At 53.0% G+C, this 21,684-nt stretch overlaps 1 protein-coding gene across 9 annotated transcripts in view; it reads left to right on the plus strand.

Annotated features, from left to right (window-relative positions):
• The window catches only part of GAS7 (growth arrest specific 7), a 218,260-nt gene that overhangs the window by 114,676 nt on the left and 81,900 nt on the right, over positions 1 to 21,684 (plus strand). For 6 of the 9 annotated variants that reach the window (XM_040453195.1, XM_040453193.1, XM_040453202.1 and 3 more), the window contains exon 2: positions 20,143 to 20,263. In XM_040453195.1, coding sequence (XP_040309129.1) covers positions 20,143 to 20,263 — 121 coding nt within the window. Of the gene's footprint in view, positions 1 to 5,690; positions 5,812 to 7,828; positions 8,122 to 14,862; positions 14,989 to 20,142; positions 20,264 to 21,684 lie in introns of those variants that run through there. The other 3 variants (XM_040453197.1, XM_040453194.1, XM_040453199.1) reach the window with 3 other exon arrangements.

Here is a 21,684-nt window from a genome sequence, read left to right on the forward strand (position 1 = left end):
TGTGATATTTTATTTTTTTATTTTATATTTTATTTTATATTTTATTTTATTTTATATTTTATTTCATTTTATATTTTATTATTTCACTTTATATTTATTTTATTTTATATTTTTTATTTTATTTTATTTTTGTTTTTGGGGGAGAGAGAGAGAGAGAAAGAAAAAGAGAGAGAAGCTCAAGCAGGCTCCACGCTCAATTTGGAGCCCGATGTGGGGCTCGATCATGGGATCATGACCTGAGTCAAAATCAGGAGTCAAGATATTCAACCGACTGAGCCACACAGGCACCCCATGAAGGATCTAATAATTCTGCTGCATAAGTGAGCCCACCTCAGGGCTCCGCCATCCATTCTTTCCTTATGAACTCTGAGTCCACCCGAAGACTGCACCCCGTCTCTGGGCAGATAGCACAGCTCCGCGTGTCAAGGGCCAGACTCAGCCCAGTTGTGCCCCGATCAAGCTCTTGGAACTTGAGTGTGTAGGCAGTGAAGTCTACCCATATCCCCAAAGTGGCTTCCACCATGGCCGGATGGTCTCCCCGGGGACCGGTTCCGGCTTCTCTCGTCCCCTTCAGAACTGACTTTTACTTCCTCCCACATCCCCCACGTCTGCCCAGTTCCCGAGGCCGATTCTACTTCTCACTTAACGTCCTTCTGTTCTGGTCAGGCCCTTCCTTTTCATCCCTGTTGTCAGGAAACTTCTGTGTCTTCTGAGAAGCCTTCTCTGACCGTCCCAGCCGAAAATGGTCCCTCCCTCCTCTGGATTCTGAAAGCTCTTATTGTCTGCCGGCTTCTCGTTTGGCACTTCTGATAGACTCCCTTGTGTAGTTATTTCTGTTTTTCAGTCGTGTATGTCTGTGCCGTATCTTCCACATTGCACAAGCCAAGTCCCTTTGTGTTACACCTGCCCTCATCTTCCACAACAGCAGCGGGGCAAAGATCGCCCGATTGATCCTGTGGCCAAGGGGGGCTGCCTCTCGCGTGGGAGTGTCTTCGAGACCCCGCACCCCAGAGACCGCACAGTCTGGCAAAGGATTTTCCCCGTCATGGCTACGGAGCATTTACAGAAAGTGAATCGTGGCCGTAGCCGGTCTCCCGTATCCGTTATCATTATAAGACGACGAGATGTGTGCTGCAGAGGGTGGGGGACCACAGCGCACGCACATGGCCTGTGTTGGTTGACAGTCTTCAAACTCGGCTGAAACAAAGAATAATAACAAGGAGGTTGGCTGCATCTGACTCCATGAAACTCAGGGAAATGGAGCTCGGTGGAAATGATTGTCAGTCTTTATGTTTGGGGATCATCGGTTTCCCACCATCTCTTATGGCTTCTCATGTAGAAACCTACCCATTTGCAGAGACCAGAAGGGGAAGAATGTTGTGTGCTTTTTATAAGTGACAATGATAGAAGACCATTGATAAAGCCAAACTCGAGGGGCCTCTGGTTGGAGACGCTAGGATAACCACAAACAGTAAACCCGTGAGAAGGTATTCATGAGTCTTACGCTCCCCGAAGTATCTGTTTCGGCAAACCCTTACAGAAGAAAACATCTGCAGGGCTCTGATTGGTCTCTGCTTAGCTCAGGTCAGAGCAGATTAGCCTCCTGTTTTATCGTGGCCCAGAAAGGCCCCTCACCGTTGGCCGGAGGCCATCCCGGGAGCGGCGATGGCAATTTCTGCGTGTTGCCTATTGGGGTGCGTTATTGTCTGTGATCGTATCCTATTCACGTGTACGATGCAGTGTCAGAGAGGTGGCAGGGCTGAAGAACCTTAAAACTGCCCCCTCTTTGCTGCTATAAAACCAAAAAGTTACGGGCTGCGAGAGTGTGTGCGTGTATTTGAATTCTGCCAAACCTGAAGGAACGAAGAGGAGGGTCTCGGCTATCTGGGTGCAGATGAAGTTTTTGATGTTAACCTTCTCCTGCGTGGCTGGGAGCCCGTTTCCAGGAGCAGAGAGGAGACAGGCTTTTTTCCCTGCATTCTGACGGCAGGGGGCTGACCTCCAAGGTCAGGGTGTGGTCACCACCAGGACCCACCTCTCCCCTCTGACATCACAGAGGGGAGAGGCCCTCAGCCCTTGGAGGACTCTTTACCTCTTGGTTTACGAATGTAGACTTAAGCCTCCCATTTAAGACAGACAAAGGAGGGGAGGGATCCCATAACCCCTTTTCTGCCTCTAGTCTCTCCCTGACATTTGATCTTTTTACACCCTGGTGTTGTTCTCCAAAGCACAACATTGGTGGTGTTTCCCTTACTCAAGATGCGTCCGTGTTTTCTGGTTTATACAAGGGAGTCTGAATCCCTAGTCTTGGTGCCCTCGTGGCCTCCCACAACTGGACTCCGTCCATAACTACTCCTTCTTGCGCCTTCCATGGCCGTGAATCCTCAAGCCCGCCCACGCTGCTTTCTCTCTGGGCCTTCGCTCCTGTGGCCACGTGGCCTGGAGTATCATCCCCTTAGCTCAGTCTCCTACCCACCCTTCCTGGCCCATCCCAAGGGCCTCTGTTTTCTCCTCTATTAACTGGGGACAATACTGGAAACTTCCTCTTGATTTGTTGGACTGGTTATAGGACACAGGACACTCAAAGCAGTTAGGACGATGTCTGGCCCAGAGCAAGTACTCAAGACAACTCATTACCATCCCTGCAGTGGATTAGAGCCTGACAAGCGGAGAGGAGATGTTGGGCCCCTGGAGCAGCCACACTGGACTTTGAGAAGGAAGGGGGGAGCTCTGTGTCTGGGTGTGGGGGTGGTGGGGGGGGGGGGAGAAGTCCAAAAAGGTGAACCCCAGGGGCAGAAAGGAAGGAGTTGATGTGTCCGGGGAGAGGCACGTTGCCATTGGCCCTTGGGGGAGGGGGGGGCTCTGAGTGTGCACACCCCTGAGCAAAGAAGCCAGTGGTTGACATTAAGATGCTGGCCATGCTGCCTCAGTTTCCCCAAGATCGAACACCAGACGGACCACAGTGAGCCCTGCTTACAGATACCCGGGCCTTGTCTTCTTGTCAGCCTTCACCAACAGGCTGGGGCGGCTTCCCTTTCTAGACACACGTTTCACCTTCCCTGGAGGTTCTGTCCCCCCACCTGTGTCTCCTGTGATATGGCTGATGTCACACTGGCCGGGGTCCCTTGATCTAAATTATCTCTGTGGTGCGTAGACGTGTGCATGTGTGGTGGTAAGATATACATAACATTTTAACCATTAAAAAACTTGTTTTAATATTTATTTATTTTTGAGAGAGAGAGAGAGAGAGAGAGAGAGAGAGAGAGAGAGAGAGAATCTGAAGCAGGCTCCAGGCTCTGAGCTGTCAGCACAGAGCCCCACGTGGGGTTTGTCACCTTATTCACGAAAACTCTGTCCCCATTAAACACTAACTCCCAGTCCCCCCTTCGTCCCCTGGCCCTTGGCAACCACCATGCTCTTTTGTCTCTCCATGAATTTAACTATTCTCTTCTATACAAGTAGGATCCTACAGCATTTGCCTTTTCTTGACTAGCTTATCTCACTTAGCCTGCTGCTGGTAGGTCCATCCATACCAGAATCTCCTTTCTTTCTAAGATCGAATTAACATGTCACTGTCTATACACAACACGTTTGGGTTACCCATTCATCCATGAATGGACACTTGCGTTGTTTTCCATGTTTGGGGCTGTTACGAACGGTGCTGCGGTACAGCGGGGTGCGCGGGTATCGGAATCCCTGCTTTCCCGCTCTCTGGGGTGTATACCTGGGTGTGGAATTGCTGGGTCTTAGGGTAATTCTGTGTTTCGCTCTTTGGGTTTTTGCTTGACTCTGTCCCATTATGTCTGTGTCATTTTACGTTCCCTCCAGCAATGATTTTTCCACCTGCCTGTTCTTTTCTGACCTTCCTGTTTTTATTTGTTGGTTTATAGTAGCCATCCTGATGGGTGTGAGGCGATCCCTCGTTGTGGGTTTTGTTGGCACTTCCCCGGGGATTAGTGATGCAGCACCTTCTCACGTGCCCTTAGTGCCGTTTGTCTGTTCCCTTTGGGGAAATGCCCTTTGCCCGTTTTGTTTTTGTTTTTGTTTTTGTTTTTTAATTGGGTTGTTTGGTCTTTGGTTTCATTCACTGTAAACGTCTTGTGGGTCCGGGGAAACCTCAGCTCCTGCTTTTTCAGCCACTGCCCATAGGAACAAAAACAGCAGCGGGCTTTTATCGGGTATCTTGGTCCTGTTTGCTGTGTGCTCCGTGTTTACGTGGATTTCCCCCCGAACCCTCCCAACGACCTTTTGAGAAAAACTCTGTAATCATTTCCCCCTTACACTTGAAGAAATCTGACGCCCTGGGCATCACAGAGAATAGGTGTGAACCCACAAGGGCTCCCCTGACTCTCTCCGTAGGTAAGCATTCTGATTTCTTCTCCCGCCCTCTGACCGAGGAGTTGGCATTGAAATCTCATCAGAAATACACCAAATGTTTGAGAGAATGCTATTTTATAGGAGACCATCCAGACCTTGAGCCCTCTTGGTCCCTCTGGAAAACCATATTTACTCCGATATAAAGACTCCTTTCCTAAAATCACAAAGGTTTACATTTAAAGCAGACACAGAAATGTGTGGATTTCAGGGGCGCCAGGTGGCTCAGTCGGTTAAGCCTCTGACTCTTGGTTTCAGCTCAGGTCATGATCTCCTAGTTCGTGGGTTCGAGCCCCACATCGGGCTCTGCACTGACCGCATGGAGCCTGCTTTGGATCCTCTCTCTCTGTCTGTCTCTGCTCCTCCCCCACTCGAGTGTGATAGCTCTCTCTCTCTCTCTCTCAAAATAAGTAAATAAACTTTGACAATAACAACAAGAAACTAAAAAAAAAAAAGGAATGCGTGGATTTTAAGTGCTAAACCTTCAGCTGCTCCTAAAAGCGGTCTGAATGGAGTGATTTGATAGCTCTACCCAGGATCCAAGTCTCTTGCCTGAACTCCTTTAGTTGGTGGGCGCCATATTGCGTTCAGGGTCCAATCTTTCCTTCCCTCGTAGCTAACGATTCTGTGATCCTAGAGCCCCTTTCCTCTGAGATGCATGGCATTGCCCCTCTTTGTCACTTGCTGTCTGTCCAGGTTTGGAGACGGTGAGGACAGAGCGAAGGCAGGGGACCCTCGTCTTGGGGACACTGGCTTTTCAGCCCTGGAAGGGTCTGACACAATGGTTCTTTGGGGGAGCGTTCTCCATTCTTGTTATATTGGTTTTTATCTGGCCTTGGGTTCACTCACACAGCTGGGGCTTGGGGCCGAGGCCAGAGCCGTGACTTAGGGTTGGGAAGAAGTTGGCGGAACATTCCCCAGCAGGGCTTGGGCAGGCCCAGGGAGTCCTGCCCAAAATCCAGTGGACAAAGGAGGTCTTGTCTACGGGCCTAGGGGGGTGGGAGGCATCTGGTCACTGACACAAGCTTGGCCATTGTATGTCGTGACCTTGGCCAACTTTTTTTTTAGCTGAGAAAGGGGAAAAAAGAGTGGTGGGGGCGGGGGGGGGAGGGGGAAGCCTCCAGAAACTTTGCAACTGGAAAGTCCAGAATGCGCCCTTGATTTCCTCGCCGGACCTGGAGCAGATTTGGAAGGAACTGTGTGATGTCGTGTGTTCTTTGTGAAAAAAGAGCAGAGCGCACAGCCACAGGCACGCCCTCCGGGGTGCCCTGAGCAGTGACCCCGGGGAGGCCACTTGCATCAGTCTTAGTTCCTGCAGAGGGTACCATGGGGAGGAAGCTGGCAGGGGCCTGGCCTCGCGTCTGGGGACCTCGCATGGGACCCAGGACTCTCCTCTGAGCTAGCAGCCCCTCCGGGAAGATTCTCTCTTCTCTGATGGTAAGGATCAATTCGGCTCGCCCGCAGGTGTGACCTCAGCCTTTTCTGAGTGTTTCTGAAATAACTTTGATATCTTTAAAAAGCGGTTCTGAGAACCTCGGAGTGGGGGCTCTGACGGTAGAGCTTAGAAGGCCTGGGGGCCCCGTGTGCTCGGGGCCGTGCGGGGACCTGTGACGGGCCCAAGGCAGGAGCAGGGGGAGGAGAAGCCAGGGCCCTGGTGCGTGCGAGATGGGGAAGGGAGGAGGAGGAAGGTGCCCAAGGGACTGTTCACGGAGAGAGAGGGAGTCGGCTCCCTGGTTACCTGGTGAGCGGTGTGGTTGAGGCGTGTGACCCCGTGGTGGCATGGACTGTGGGGACTGGAGTCCACATCTTGCCTCCCTTGCTTCTCCCAAAAGTGAAGCTTGGCTCTTCCCTGCCTGCCCACCCACCACGTACCCATGGCCACGATCTAGGTGGGACGCTCTAAGGGGAAAGCTCCCACCAAGGTCATCGAGGATTGGCCCGGGGAACCTGGCATCTGCGCTGTGGTTCCAGGCTGGGCTGGGCGCTTTCTGTCCTGTTTGCTGGAGGTGGCAGTGGTGGCCGTGCTTAGGGTCATGCACAGATGCTCTCCTGAGATGCAACAGTGGAATAGCCTTATTGCACCAACCTTCCTGCCTCTGGAAGTTAGACACCTGCCTTTCTTGGGAAGACGGACTTCACATCAGCCAAGACTCTAGTGGCCACTCTCTGGAGGCTTTGTGGACAGCTTGGGAGAGGGGGGCGTCCAGTTTGTAGGGGAAGGCTAGTCTGTCTCTGCACAGAGCCTTCTTCCAGGATATTCTCTCCTGCTGACAGGGTCAGACGGCATCTGGAATGTTGGTGTGGCTTCTGATGGAGGTCTGAACCTGTTCCAGGAAGAGGGAGATGGGACTTGTCATCCAGGGGCACCTGGGAAGTTCACGGCTGGGCTTCTCAAAGGTTAAAGTGCATCCGCATTGCCCAGGGACCTCTAAAATACAGAGTCTGGTGCTGGGGTGGAGCCTGGGACTCTGCATTTCTGGCCAGCTCCCAGAGGACAGCCGTGCTCCTGGTGCAGGGGCCCCACTTTGGGGATGATGTTTGTAAAGAATGCAGACTTACCAGTCACCTTCTGGTGGAATGTTGGGGAGCATTGGGGGTTCCGGGGGTCTGGCCCTGGCCGCAGGCCATGGCAGGGATGTCCCTGGGGAAGAAGGGATCAGCAAAGAAGATGTACCCTAAGGGACCTCCAGGGAGCACGGGGAGAGCTCAGGTAAGCTCTCGGGCAGGGACTGAGGCCTGCGGTGCCCGAGCTGAGGTGGACAGTTCGAGTCCCGGTGTGTGTGGGGAACAGCTATCTGCTACCAGGCTCAGAACAAGCCTGAGCTGGATGCGGGGTGAATCCCAGCTTCTGGGGAAAGTCCAGGATGTCAGGAATCTGGTCGCTGAGCACGTAGAACTCAATCGTGTATGATTCTTGGAATGACTGGGAAGGGGCCGACAGGCCCATCAGGATGGAAGAACTCACCAGAATTCACGGTGCTCTGAGGTCGTGAGGTAGAGTCGCAGGTGTTCGGGGCCCAGGCAGCGTGCTGGGTCCGCTCTCGTGCCCCTGAACCTGCGTCTGTACTTGAATATGACTTTTTTTCCCTCTTGCAAAAGCTGCGCGTCCTTAAAGCAGACAGATTAAGACCAACATCCAGAATTATTGAGTATTAGGATATGTAAAGAGAGGAAGGAAAGAAAGGGAAACCTGAGAAACCCTTGGAGACCATCTGGTCCAACTTCTGTATTTTCGAGATGAGGAAATTGAGGCCTCCCGGCAGAGAGGAATTGCTTGCTCAAGATCTCACAGCAAGGCAGCGGCCGCGGCCAGGCACTCGGGCCTCCCTGTGCACCTCTCACATTCTCCGCACGGAGCTACAGAGCGGTGCGGGGTCGGGGGGGGGGGGTCCCAGCCTTGGACAGCGATGTCCTCGGCTGTCGCCATCTATCCGGGACCCGTAGCAGAGTTCAGAAAGGTCGGCTGAGCTGGGTTGTTGCAAGGGCGCCCCTTGCTGACCCGTGGAGACCGTTGCCGCCTCTGTTAGCCTTCCTCTGCCTCCAGTGCCTGTGGTTCAGAACCAGCCAGGACTCGCTGGGAGCCAGCCCGCGGTCACAGGTTTTTGAGTGGAGCCACTTGGAGCGCCGTGCCACACGGTGGCTGAGATGAACCTCCTTGGTGACCACACATGCTGCCCCTGGAGTTTTGGTGCCCGTGAACCTGCACCTGGCAGCCGCCAAGCTGAACCAGCTGGATCACAGCCACAGGTGGGCCGTCAGACCCCCACTTTGTGCCTCAATGGGTTCCAGCCTGCCATTTTTAAAAAAATGTTTATTTTTGAGAGAGAGAGAGACACAGAGTTGGGGAGGAGGGGAAGAGAGAGAGGGAGACACAGAATCCGAAGCAGGCTCCAGGCTCCGAGCTGTCAGCAACAGAGCCCGACGCGGGGCTCAAACTCACGAGCCTTGAGATCATGACCCCAGCCGAAGTCGGACGCTCAACCGACTGAGCCACCCAGGCGGCCCTAGCCTGCCATTCTTTATAGTGGCACCGACTCCCCGCGGAAGCCGGCTTGTGTCCCTGAGCATCTGGGGGCTGCGGCGGTGGCCCCTGCCCTTGGATCCCCTTTGTGGCGGGCAGGCTGCTTTGCGTGAGGTATTGAGCCTGTGACTCTCTGAGCCAGCGGCTTTCAGCTCCTTTCCTCTCTTCTGAACTTCTGAAGTCCATTCTGAAGGCAACAGAATGCTTGGTAAATGTGGGTACGGGGTTTCCTGCAGGGGCAGAAGGACTTGAGAACGTTCTAGAAACAATGGCGTGAGGCCCCTGGGGTTTTTGTACCCTAATACTAACGGAAGGCTGGGGAGGAGGATTCAGTAGTATTTCCTTTTCTCCCCGCCCTGCCATTCCCCCCCCCCCCCAATATCGAGTGTTGGCCAGGGGTCCTCTCCCTACCGGGAGCTGCACTGCTGGTGAATGATCGTCAAAATATCCTGCGGAAGCATCTCCCAGGACAGGATAATGGATATCGTTACTGGTGTTAACCAGTGTGGAAAATCTAGGGTAACTTTTGAGATCCTTCGCAACTAAGAGGAGTGCTAAACCCCAGCCCACCTACTTCATAGGGACATGATCAGCCCTAAAGAGGCCCAGACAGTGACTTGGAATAAAGGGGAAGAGAAGAATGAGGTGAGTCCTCCCGTATGGGCTTGAGGTTCCCGTATGCGTTTAATACAAGTTAGTATCCTGGTTTGGGCATAAATTTTCTTTCCTTTTTTTTTGAAACATTTTTTTTTAAAGTTTATTTTTTGAGAGAGAGAGAGAAAGTACAAGTCGGGGAGGGGCAGAGACAGGGAGAGAGAGAGGATCCCAAACAGGCTCTATGCTGTCAGCACAGAGCCCGACGTGGTCTCGAACCCACGAGCCACGAGATCATGACCTGAGCCGAAGTCGGATGCTTAACCGACTGAAGCACCCAGGCGCCCCCGGGGCATACATGCTCGTGATTTCCGATTTTTGTAAAATCACTTTACTGGCATCTTAGATAGCACATCTTTCCCCCCCCCCGAGTTCCGAGTAGGGTTTGGTTGAGCAAACTTTCCTTCTCTGGACCAAAAAACGTTTTGGGGAAACATGCCGGGGGGGTGTGGGAGGAAGGTAATATTTCATCTTGTTGGGAGGTCTCTGTCCTCTCTTGGGTATGTGCCTGACCCTTTTGCAAGCTTGCGCCGGTCATTTAAATGCCTTGAAATTTCCCTTGCGGTGGTTTTGGGCCCCGTTACGAAATGTGTTCCTCGGGTCATAGGACCCTGGTGTTGGAGGGCCGGTTTTAACAGATGAGGAAACAGGGGCCCAGAGAGGCAAAGGGAACTGTGTAAATTACAACTCGCTGTCTGGGAACACGGTCTCCTTAGCCCAGGCCTGCGTGCTTTCTAGAAGCCAAGGCTTTCTGTAAGTCCAGAGGTTGGAGGTAGGACATCGGAATGGCCCGTGCTGTTTTTATCTGCCAGAGAGGGGGTTGGAGGAACGGAGCCAGCATCCCTCGAAGTGGAGAGTTGGAATAAAATGGCCTTGTTCGTTACAAGCTGGTGAGCAGAATCATTCAGGTTTTCCTGATTAGGGGCCAGAAGTTGGAACAGTCTGCCGGGATCATGCTGCCTCGCTCGCCCTTTATAGCTTTGAAACATCAGGGCCAAGCAGATCGATCTTAGAAGTGGGGCAAGAAGTTAACAGGCTTTCTTTGGGGTTTCCCAAGCCCCTCCAGGCTCCAGGGTACAGCTTCTCATCTTATCCCTGGAACTGTTCCTTTTATTTTTTATTTTTGAGAGAGAGACAGAGTGTGAGCAGGGGAAGGGTAGAGAGAGAGGGAGACACAGAATCCGAAGCAGGCTCCAGGCTCTGACCTGTCAGCACAGAGCCTGACGCGGGGCTTGAACCCACCAACTGCGAGATGAACCATGGGACCAACGCGGGGCTCGAGCTCATGAACCATGGGACCAAGATCTGAGCCGAAACCGAGAGTCAGACGCTCCACTGGCTGAGCCGCCCGGGGGCCCCATGGTGTTGTTTGGTCAGTGCAGAGATGGTTCTGAGAGATGGTGACGAGTGGGTATCTCTTGGATCCCTGTCATGCTGTACAGTGTTGCTGGACGGATGGCCACCAGCAAAAAAGCACGAGCTCTCTCAGAAAGGAGGTGTTGGCTGACATCCAGGTTCCTCGTTCCTTGCACCGTCTCCTCCAGAACCCTGTACCTCGGCCCCTCTGTCTTGTATCCGGACGGCAGGTGCAGTAGTCACGGAAACATCTTTCTCCGGCATCAGTCGAGGAAGGGCTCACACAGGAATGTGCGTAAGACCCGAATAGAAGTCACTTCCTACATGATGGATTCCTTCCTGCCCTCCACTGCTTGACCCCAGGCACTTCAGGGCCATGACTTGGCTTCTGACACAGGAGGGGCAGCCTGACTCAGCCTTGGAGTTTTGCAGGATCGTTCGCAGACTTGCCCCACTGGGGACCCCATGTTTTCCAGCTTAGCAAGCTTTCCCGTGAGGGCTGACTTCCTGTACTCTTGCACAGACTAGATTGTAATTGTGTTAATCAAAATTCCTGGTTAACCAGATCACTCTGTTCCTTTTTAGGATCAGAAAATAGAGTGTATTGTTCTGTGTCCTCTCCCCGCCCAGTCCTGAAAAACAGGCCCAGGGAGGCACTGAGGGGCTTATGGATGGATATTCAGGGTGGCCAGGACCGTCGCTGAGTCTTTCAAAAGGATCCAGACACAAAGCGGGGCGGGCTCCAGGCATGTGGCTGGCAGCTTTGTGGGTGCTGGGAGAAAGTTCTTATGGCATTGATATCTACCTCTGTTAGTGGGTACCAGTGGCACAGGTGTAAGGCTCCCTCTAGCAGCTTTGTGGAGGGAGGGCAGGGATGGGTGGGGTGGGGGGATGGGATGGAAGAAGGTAGCCCGTGCAGGCAAGGGTGAGTATGACAAACACTCCAGGGGGCCTGGAGCTGGGGAACCTGAGTGAGTCACCCTCCAGCCACTTGTAGATAGGATCCAGGAATGCTTCATGGGGGTGGAGGTGTGGCAGGAGTGAGTGAGAGATTCCAGCCACTGAGATGTGCGTTACTGCTGCAAGCATGGCCCCCCCCCCCCCCCCATCCATTCACCCTGAGCAGTGAGGCCAGAGGAAGAGTCCTGGGGACCTTCGCATCTAAATGACGAAAGCCGGATTTAGAAAGTTCCTTTAAGGGGCTCCAGGAAGCCATGTTAAAGGTGATTTCTTTGCTTTTTAAATGTGTGTTTATTTTTGAGAGAGAAAGAGTGGGGGGGAAGGGGCAGAGAGAGAAGGGGACAGATGATCCTTAGTGGGCCCTGCGATGTCACAGCACAGAGCCCGACGCGGGGCTTGTACTCACAAGCTGTGAGATCACGATCTGAGCTGACGACGGATGCTCAACCGACTGAGTCGCCCGGGCGTCCCCAGAGGTGATTTCTTTTTTTTTTTTTTTAATTTTTTTTTTTAACGTTTTATTTATTTTTTGAGACAGGGAGAGACAGAGCATGAACAGGGGAGGGTCAGAGAGAGGGAGACACAGACTCGGAAACAGGCTCCAGGCTCTGAGCCGTCAGCACAGAGCCTGACACGGGGCTCAAACTCACGGACCGCGAGATCGTGACCTGAGCCGAAGTCGGCCGCTCAACCGACTGAGCCCCCCAGGCGCCCCGAGGTGATTTCTTATAAGAGCAGTTTGAGTAGACACATGAAGAGGTCTGGCAAGGCCTTTGATGAGTGGGTCCCGTTCCCTGAGAGATGGTGCACACGGAGGAGTAGAAGGAAGGAAGGCATCGTGCCAGACAATCTGGCTTCCCGAGCACGGCTTTGGCCTTGGTGATGCTTTGAGGGTGGTGCAGATCAGGACTCGGGGAAGCCTGGATTCCCACTGAGTTTTCCCTTAGCCAGCAAGGGGCTCTGATGCCACTCTGTCCTCTTGAATGGATTCTGGAGCTCAGGACTCCCTGTGGAAGCCTGTTGCCCATGGGGCCAACGAAAAGTGGCTGGAGGTCAGACTCACGACCCCTGGAACCAAGAAAGGTCTGTGGTCCCCAACGAGCCCTGCCCTTCCATCCCATTCCTTCTGGCTGGAAACCTGTCATTCCCCAGGAAAGCGGCGAGAGCAGATCCAGATGCCGGAGGATGGGAGCCAATGGGGCAGGTACCTGATGGCCTCGCCATCGGGACTAAGAGGAAGAAGGATGTTCTCTTGTTGGGGTGGGAAGAGAGGCTTGATTTCATTTCTCTAGGTGCCCTCGCTTTATTTTGTCCCACTCCTAGATCTTTTTCACTTTTTAAAAAAAAATTTTTAATGTTTATTTTAGAGAGAGAGAGACAGACAGAGCACGAGTGGGGGAGGGGCAGAGAGAATCGAAGTGGGCTCCAGGCTCCGAGCTGTCGGCACAGAGCCCGACGCGGGGCTCAAACTCACCAACCGTGAGATCACGACCTCAGCCAAAGTTGGACACTCAACCACCTGAGAGCCACCCAGGTGCCCCTAAAAGGAGGTATCTTCTGAAATCCAGTTACAGAGAACCCGAAGCCAGCTTTGTTTATGCTCCTTTACTGGGGACACCCTTCACCCACTTAAGCGTTGTCAGACTTTCTCCTTATCTTTGTTGTGTAAATACATCGTCCTCCACGCGTCCGCCATCAGGCTTGTAAAATCCATGTCGCCTTCAGCAGCGCAGGACCTTCCTTCCACGATGCACATCTGGGTCTTCTTTTAGCTGAGGGATTTTTTGTTTTTCCTTTCCCTCCTATCAACCATGGTTTATGGTTCTTTTCTCCAGGAGCACCTAGCTCTCTACAAGTCTGCCTCTTGGCTTATTCATTTCTGTCCCTCTGTTTTCATTTTTCCCCCATTTCCTTTGCATACCAGGAAAAATTCTTAACATTGGCTTTGTATATAACGGACTCTTTTTTTTTTTCCCTTTTTGTGCGAGATTAATTCCATATTCTGTTGCAGTCCATGTGGATGTTCCTCTGTCGCTACCTCGTAAATTTCCCTACCATTTTGTTAGTTTCCTGTCTCCTTTTTATAGCCTTTGTTTCCTTTTTCCACCCGACTTGCTTTGCATTAGTTTGTCCACTTCCTACGATGTGTTGTTGTTGTTGTTGTTTTGGCTCTTGTATTATGGATGCTATATCTTCCTGCCTTCGACCGAGGTTGCTAAACATTTTCCTGGAATCTTCCGTCTGGATACCATATGAGGTCATGATTAGAAGACTGTGCCTGTCCTGAGGCTTCTGGATACCGTTCCTCCATTTATTCTCTACAGCGAAAGAAACTATACTATCTTGTGTCCTCCCACCCAGTGAATAGCCCGTTCACTGGGATCCGGGAAGAGCTGGGGTTTGTTACGGGTGGGGCACACACATTGCTTAGACCCCCCAGTCTGTCTACTTGGTTGGTGCAGTGGCCTCCTCGGATCTGTTTGGAACCAGTTTCAACTATGATTCCAAGTTTCCATCGCTCCATCCAATGTTCTGGGCACGGTGCTGAGACTAAAGCTAGGGACAAGATGGACGTGGCCATGTCTTTCTGAATCTTAGTCTGTTTCTCACTGTTGTATGGTCTCCTCCTCCTTCTCCTCCTCCTCTCTCTGGACAGGTCTCCAAATCCCTTCCTTTCAGAAGGACGGGAAGACGCTGCCAGGGTCCATCCTCTCCCCACCAGCTTATAAATAAAACTACTCTCGAGGATTTCACTGTCCGGAATGCACTGATCCACTGGTAGGGGCCCCTTTCTTCCTCCCCAGCTCTTTTCTGTGAGTCGCGCTCAGACTGCACACAAAGGCCACCAGAGCTGGAGAGAGGACTACTTTTACCCGTAAGATTGCAAAGGTGCCCCCTGTTGTGGGTGCAGACCCTGGCAGCATAACTGTGGGAGCGGGTGGCCCTGCTTCGCGCTTTGTGTTGCAATCCAAGGGCAGGGGGGAGAGCACCTTTCCTCCCGTAGCTGTCCCCAGCTTTGCGTAGGAGCCTCTCCATCCTCCACAGGTGTCCAGCAGAAAGGTCTGCAGCAGACCGGACTCTCCAGTCCCCGGCCCAGCTGGGGCTTGGTCTTCTTGGCTGCAGCCCCTGTCACTGCTGCTAAGTGGTGGACATCCTGTTGACCCGGCCACCAGGTCCTGGACGGCTCAGGACCCACTAGTGACAAAGTGGTTCCTGGGGACCGGTGCCTCCCAGCCACACCCGGCCGTGGCCTGGCTGCTCCTGGGTGTCCCGGCTGGCCGTGTGTCTGGGAAGAGAGAACTTGCTGGAGAGTTCTTTGTGGGGGAGCCTTCAAGCACTGCCAATCACAGCACCCGGCTCATTAGCAGTCATTGCCATGGCAACGGGTCTGCCAGAAAGTGGCTCGTTAGGCTGACAACTTGGGAGATGTTATATATAGATCTGGGTGTGGGGGGAGTGGGGGTGTGGGGCCCTGTGGATATGCCTTTCTCTGGAGTTCCTATTGCTTCTGGGCTTGGGGTGTGAGAAGACGCAGAACAGGGGGACCTTAAAACTGTCTGATCTGGCTGCTAGAGCAAATTGACGACCACCCATTACCGTCGCTTTGCTCACGTCTGCAGAAGGTAAGAGTCAGGTGCTCCCAGAAGCCTCCTGAGGGGGGGACTGAGTCCCAGGCTGAACTTGAGGAGGGGCGGAGGCTGTGGGGGGCTGAGGGTGGGGGCTGGCACTGCCTGGAGGCTGCTGCAGAGACCAGATCAAATCTTTCTTAAAATAGTCTTATTTGAAGAAGGGTTTGGGCTAGGGGACCAAGCCTTTCTTGTACTAAGTAGCCATGCAGCTAAGCACTGTCTTTTTTTTTTTTTTTTATAAATTGCACTTATTAAAATTTTATGTTCCAAGTCTTGATGTCAGAAGTGATGTTTTCTCTCTAGTGCTTTCTCTCAAGCTGCAGACCAGCCTGTTCTGAGCTCAGTAAGCATCAGGCTCACCTAGCATGCATGCGGAAAGGCTCCAGATTGCCTTGGCGGTGGGATCAGGGCCCCGGAATCTGTGCCTTCACACACATCCCAGGGGACCGACTGGGTGTCCCCAGGACCATGCTTTGAGAAACACTGCTGTAGCAGGGGTGAAGGGGGAGGGGGTGTTTTCAGTCTCTGGGTAACTTTGCTTGCTTGCTCTTTTTTCCTCCCCCAAGGAGGACCAGTAGCCATCGTTAAGAGGACGGTTTCCTTGGTTGCACTATTTTAAATAAGGAAACAAGGAAGTTAGCCTACAGCCGGGAACGTGACGGCGTGGGTGGGGGTGGTGGTATTTCTGCGCCGTCTCCTGGGAAGGCATATGCTCATTTGGAGACTGTGAGACGGGCAGGAGAAGCGGGTCTGAGTTGTGTCCGTGATGGGAGCTGGGGGGTCAGGTGGTCCAGGTGAACAAACAGCCGCCCGTGGCTAGCTGGGGAGAGATAGGCTGAGGGTAGCCTGGAGGCAGGTAGCTGGACAGAAGTCTCCAGGACAAAGCTAGTGTCTTAAAGTTTGCTTTAACCATTTGATCAGCCGTGCGGCGTTGGATGGGTTTTTTAATTCTCTCAGTCTCTGATTCCTCATTTTGAAATGGGAAACAATTTGTACTTAGTGGCAGGTTTAAATTGTAAAACCTAGAAATAAGTGCATAAAGCATCTGGCCCAGTCCTTGGAGCACTATAAACATTCGGTGCATGATGAAAGTCATTACCGATGGACGGAAATGGCTCCTGTGTTTCTTCAGTACCGGCTAGATTAGGGCTCTAAAGTCATCTAGAAGCCTCTTGATACTCTATAGGAAATAGAGTGAGGGGGTATATGCACAAACGACTCCATGGTGCGGGGGAGAGGGGCAGAAGATCCATAGCTTCCTTCAGATTCTCTGAGGATGGTTTTCCATATACATTTGAGCAGGTTGTTGACTGAACAAAGGGACAAAAGGGAGGCTGCAATCCAGCCTTGTGCTCAGAGGGGTGGCCCATCTGGAGGAAGAGGCAGCATTTTATAATTTCCACAAAGCCATGCTGTGCCTCAGGTTAAGAATTTCTGAGTTGGAGGAAATCGCTTTCACCTCCGATCTTGTTCGTTGTAGGTAGGGCCCCAACCTCCGGGCCTGTGTCACTTCCTCTGCTGGTTCCTATTCCCATGGGAAGGGAGCTGCCGGGGGAGAAGGGGAGAAACCACAGGACTAGCAAAAGGAAGGAAAAGATTTAACTTGAAGGAAACTAATTAGAAGAAGCAGCTTGAGAGAGACCATAATTATTGGGTAGTTCCTTGCACTACATCTGTCTGGATGGCTGTGGGGCGGCTCTCCCAGGAGGCCCGTCCCTCCATGGCCATGAGCGACGAGGTAATGTGGGTGGTTCGGGCCTCTTCGACCAGGGCCTGTAGGTGGGGAGTCCGACTTCTCCCTCCTCCACAGCTTGACAATGATTTTTTTTTTTTTTTTTAGTTGCAAAATACACCTAACAAAGTGTATCGTGGCTGGTATTTATACACCCATAGCATTGTGCGACCATCACCTCTGTCTGCTTCCAGAACATTTGCATCACCCCAAAAAAGAAACCCTGTACCCATCCTCCCCCCTTCCCTCCCGAGCCCCTGGCAACTGCTAATCTGCCTCCTGTTTCTATAGATTTCCCTATTCTGGGCATTTCATATAAATGGAAGCGGGCAGTATGCGGCCCTTTTGTGTCTCTAGCTTACGGCTCGTAGCTTGGTTTCCGGGTTCCTCCGTGCTGGAGCGTGTGTCAGCACCTCGTTCCTTTTGATGGCGGGTATTTCTTTGTTTGGAGGCACCCCATTTTGTTGACCCGCTCATCCGTCGATGGACCCTTGGGTGGTTTCTGCCTTCTGGCCGTTGTAGACCGTGCTGCTGTGAATACGGATTTACGGTAAGCGTTGGGTGCCATTTTCAATTCTCCTGGGTACGCACCCAGTTGCGTCTGTGTCTTTTGACTCCCGATGTGGTTCAGGAGAGTGGGACTGTGGCTGCCCTGGTGGGCAGGGGCAGAGCACAGGGAGGTTACAGGCAGAGGGGGCAGCCGTGGCTGTGCTGGATGGGGGATAGGTGACAGACACCCTTTGCTACGTTGGCCCATTTTGGAAATAGGCTGAAGTTGGCCCTTCCTGGCTCAGAATCAGAGGTCCTCCCCGACAGGTGTCTTCTGTAGGGTCCAGGCAGGGAGAATCCTGCGTTTCCTAGATGGGTAAGACCTCAAGGCAGTCAGGGTACCTCTGTGTTCATCAGTGTCCTATAATGGAAGCCAAGGCTTAGTCTGATCCCACAGAGTTAGATGAATCCCCTAGAGTCATTCTTTTTTTTTTTTTTTTTTTTTAATGTTTATTTATTTTTGAGGGAAGGGGAGGGGCAGAGAGAGGCAGACAGAGGATCCAGGGCGGGCTCTGCACTGACAGGAGTGAATCCAATGCAGGGCTGGAACTCACGGCCCGCGAGATCATGACATTGAGCCAAACTCAGACACTTGACCTATTGAGCCACCCAGGTGGCCCCTAGAGTCATTCTGAAGACGAAAAGCACTGTGTAGCCATGGACACGGGACAGGTGTCGTTGTTTGCTGTGTCACAGGTAGGCCATGGAGGGTCAGAAGTTCTCTCCTCTCCCTCAACCGCCCCCCCCCCACCCCACAAGGAGCTAGCGGTCTGCTCACCACCCGGCCTCCGTGTTCGTCACCCTCTTAACATGTTAGCCTCCCCAGTGGGTGGGTGTTTGCCCTTTGAATTGCACAGTCTTGGACACAGAGGTCTGGGGAGGAGCGACAGTTAACGGTGACATTGTTTCAGACGTGGTAGAGTGCTAGGCTGGACTGTGGGCCCCTGAACTTCACATCCAGGGGGCAGAGGCTGCGTGAAACCAGGTCTCACTGGGCTCTTAAACGCGTCCCTCCCGCCGGGAACCCTCAGCTATGAGGCATCTTGGTGACAGAGACTCTCCTAGGTGCTGAGTGCATTATCGTTCATGTCCATGGCGCCTTCCGCAGCAGGGCTCCTGTCTTCCCCCTTGGTTTTGTGGATGTACAGATAAAAGCAGTTGACTGAGTCACTTCCCCAAGTCATGTGGCTGCTCAGGGGCTGAGTCAGGATTGAGCCCCAGGCCAGAGGGCCGTTTCCCCTTTGCTTCTGGGTCCCTCTCTCCTCTGTACCCTATTTCTGGCCGTGTCCGTCTCTGACCCTTGCTTAATACCCTTTAACAATTGCCCATTTCCTCCCCGGGGCTGCTAGGAGAAGCACCAAATATGGCCTTCCCTTCTTGGATGCTCTAAGACACCTGACTCCACAGAAGCAGCCTACCGTCTTACCCCCTGGGTTCTAGAATATTCCTCTCTTACGTGAAGCCTCATAGCCTCCTGATTCCTGTAATACTCCCAGCTCCACTCAGCCAAGATGCACATCTCCTGTATGTGGGATATTTTATCCACACACACGTGTGCACCTGCACACTGGACTCCTCCTAAGACCGTTTGCTGTGTGTGTGTTTTGACCACCTGCTGATGTGGGAGGAGCCGAAGCAGGTGTCTGGAGATCCAGGTAAACGTGATCAGGTGTGTGTTGGGATTCTGGACATGCCCTGCTGGGGAGGAGGCCGCCTGGCCGCTGTCCGGCACCTGGTGGCTGGGACACCTGTCCGTACTGAATCGAAGACGCACTGTGGGTTAAAAGCCGTGGAGACGGAAGTTGGCCATGGGGAGGCCGTGTTTACTCAGGGTCCCGGGAGCATCTAGGATTGACTGGGTCCCTGCTGAGGGCGTGCAGGGCACATGTACGTGGTTTTGCAGCCTTAAGAAAATACAGGAGCAGGAGAGCCAAGGAACCATGTGTCTGCACTGCTTACTTTTTTTTTCTTTTTTAATGTTTATTTATTTTTGAGAGAGAGAGAGAGAGACACAGAGCATGAGCACAGGAGGGGCAGACACAGAGGGAGACACAGAATCCGAAGCAGGCTCCAGGCTCCGAGCTGTCAACACAGAGCCCGACGCGGGGCTCGAACTCACGAACTGTGAAATCATGACCTGAGCCGAAGTCGGATGCTTAACTGACTGAACCACACAGGCTCCCCTCTCTGATTTTTATTCTTATTTATTTAAAAAATTTTCTTAAAACGTTTATTTATTTTTGAGAGAGACACAGAGAGGGTAAGCAGGGGAGGGGCAGAGAGAGAGGGAGACACAGAATCGGAAGCAGGTTCCAGGCTCTGAGCTGTCAGCACAGAGGCTGACGTGGGGCTCGAACTCATGAACCGCGAGATCATGACCTGAGCCAAAGTCAGACGCTGAACTGACTGAGCCACCCAGGCACACCTCTCCAATTTTTATTTTTAAGAACACTGGTCCCCCTGGTCAAAAGAATTAAACCCCACCGTAAGCGCACGTGAGCAAAAGGGAGTCGCGTTTTGGCCTGTGAGCCCGGGTCTCTCCAGATCTCCCCCAGAGAGATTTGGACACAGGACCAGAAAAGCCCCCCCTTGCCCTCCGTCGGTTCTCGGTGTTGTCTGAGAAGCTTTTGCATCGCGCTCTGCTGAGACTTGCGTTAATTGCTTCTGGTAGGTTCACACAGCCGGCCTCGGGGCCTCGTCTGCTGCTGTCCTCAGGGGTCCCGAGGCGCTCTGGCTTCAGGTTCTGCAGCCGGGGGTGTGCAGAGTGATGGGGCCCCAGAGCAAGCACAGGTGCAGGCCCTGTGAGTGCCTGACCCCGACAGCCCCCCGTGCCCACGGTGTGTGACCTTTTCTCTCCTCTTCCACAGAAACCTGGAATGGTCCCCCCACCGCCGGGAGAGGAAAGCCAGATTATCCTCCTTCCGCCTGGCTGGCAGAGTTACTTGTCTCCTCAGGGTCGGCGTTACTATGTCAACACGACCACCAATGGTGAGTCCCGCTCTGGGAGCAGGGTGGCAGGGGGACCTTGCACCAGCCTCCCTCGGGGTTTCTGTCCTCCTCTGGCGTGTACCGACCGATGCTCAGACTGTTTCTTCAGAAACCTACCTCCGGGGCTGTGGGGGGACTCTTGCTTTCCCCACGGTGCCGGGTGGTGGGGGTCCGTGCCGGATGGGGAGGGCCGCCCTTCAGGGTTGGGGGTCATCTCTGGAAACTCACAGCCACCCCCGGCATCTCCGTCGAACCCAGTCTCATGGTCTGGGGCCAGTTCCCAAAGCGGGACCTCAGAAGGTTCTCAGGTCAACATCTGGTTTAAGCCGAGTAAGCCAGGTTTAGCTACTGTAGGATCCTCTGGGAGTGTGGCCTGTGCTAATAAGACGGAAGCTTCCACACAGGGGTTGCCGGTGTGGGGTTTCCCTAATTTGACTGCAACATCTTCCCCGAAGTATCCCACTGGCTCGCGTTTCTTGGGATGCTCATTGGGAAATTCTGGGGTTACTTGCGAATAATTTTTTTCTAACAGAGGACACGGGTCCCATGTGCAGTTCTGAGCTGAGTGAGGACCACACCTCCTTGCACTCGGTTGTTGTGGACTTCCTGGGCCTCACGGTGACTCCAGGACCCCCCAGCATGCGGGCTGTAGAGTGGGGCTTGCAGGAAGGCTAGGGAAAGTGTATAGAAGGAGCAGCAGTAGGTTCTAGAACAGGGTGGTCTTGGGCAGGGCAGGGCAGAGCAAATGCAGCCAGAGGGCTCTGTCTCTTGGCCTCCACACCTACCCAGAGGAGGGAAACACAGAAGGTTCGATGTGGGGCGAATCACAGATGTGTGTGTCAAGGCGGGATGTGAAATACAGTCTATGTCCACGTGTCGGCCCTGCCTTGGTCCTTCACCTCCCGTGTCTGCGCCCACCTGACTTAACGGTCACCTCTTCCGACCCAGTGGGACCGTTACTATGGCCCGTGATTTCAAGGCCACCCTCGGAGGGGTCCTGGTAACGGGGAGCCAGCCTTTCAGAGGGAGCAGCAGAGAAAGCAGCTGCCACTAGGGGTCGCTGGTTTGTGTTCTCGTCCCCTGCGGGCTTGAGGGGCTTGTTCCAGCAGAGGCGGTAACTGGGGTTTCTAGGAAAAGGGAAGTAGAACTATTTCTGATCGTTCTAATCTTAAGCTTCCTCCAAACACACACTCGAATGGCCTTGCACCGTGGTCGGCCTTTGAAGTTTCAGAGGAAGTTCTAGGCGCACAGCATGATGCCGACCGAGGTCCTCAGGGTCTTGGATGGATTCTCGTCCTGAATCAGCCCACTCTATTGCCAAGGAGCTGAGTGAGGGTGGGTGGTCAAGAGAGGCTTGGTAAAATCTGCATTTATTTTATTTTATTTTATTTTATTTTATTTTATTTTATTTTATTTTATTT

The sequence above is a fragment of the Herpailurus yagouaroundi genome, unplaced genomic scaffold (genome assembly GCF_014898765.1).
Source record: "Herpailurus yagouaroundi ecotype Mexico unplaced genomic scaffold, PumYag 208, whole genome shotgun sequence".
NCBI classification, from domain to species: domain Eukaryota; kingdom Metazoa; phylum Chordata; class Mammalia; order Carnivora; family Felidae; genus Herpailurus; species Herpailurus yagouaroundi.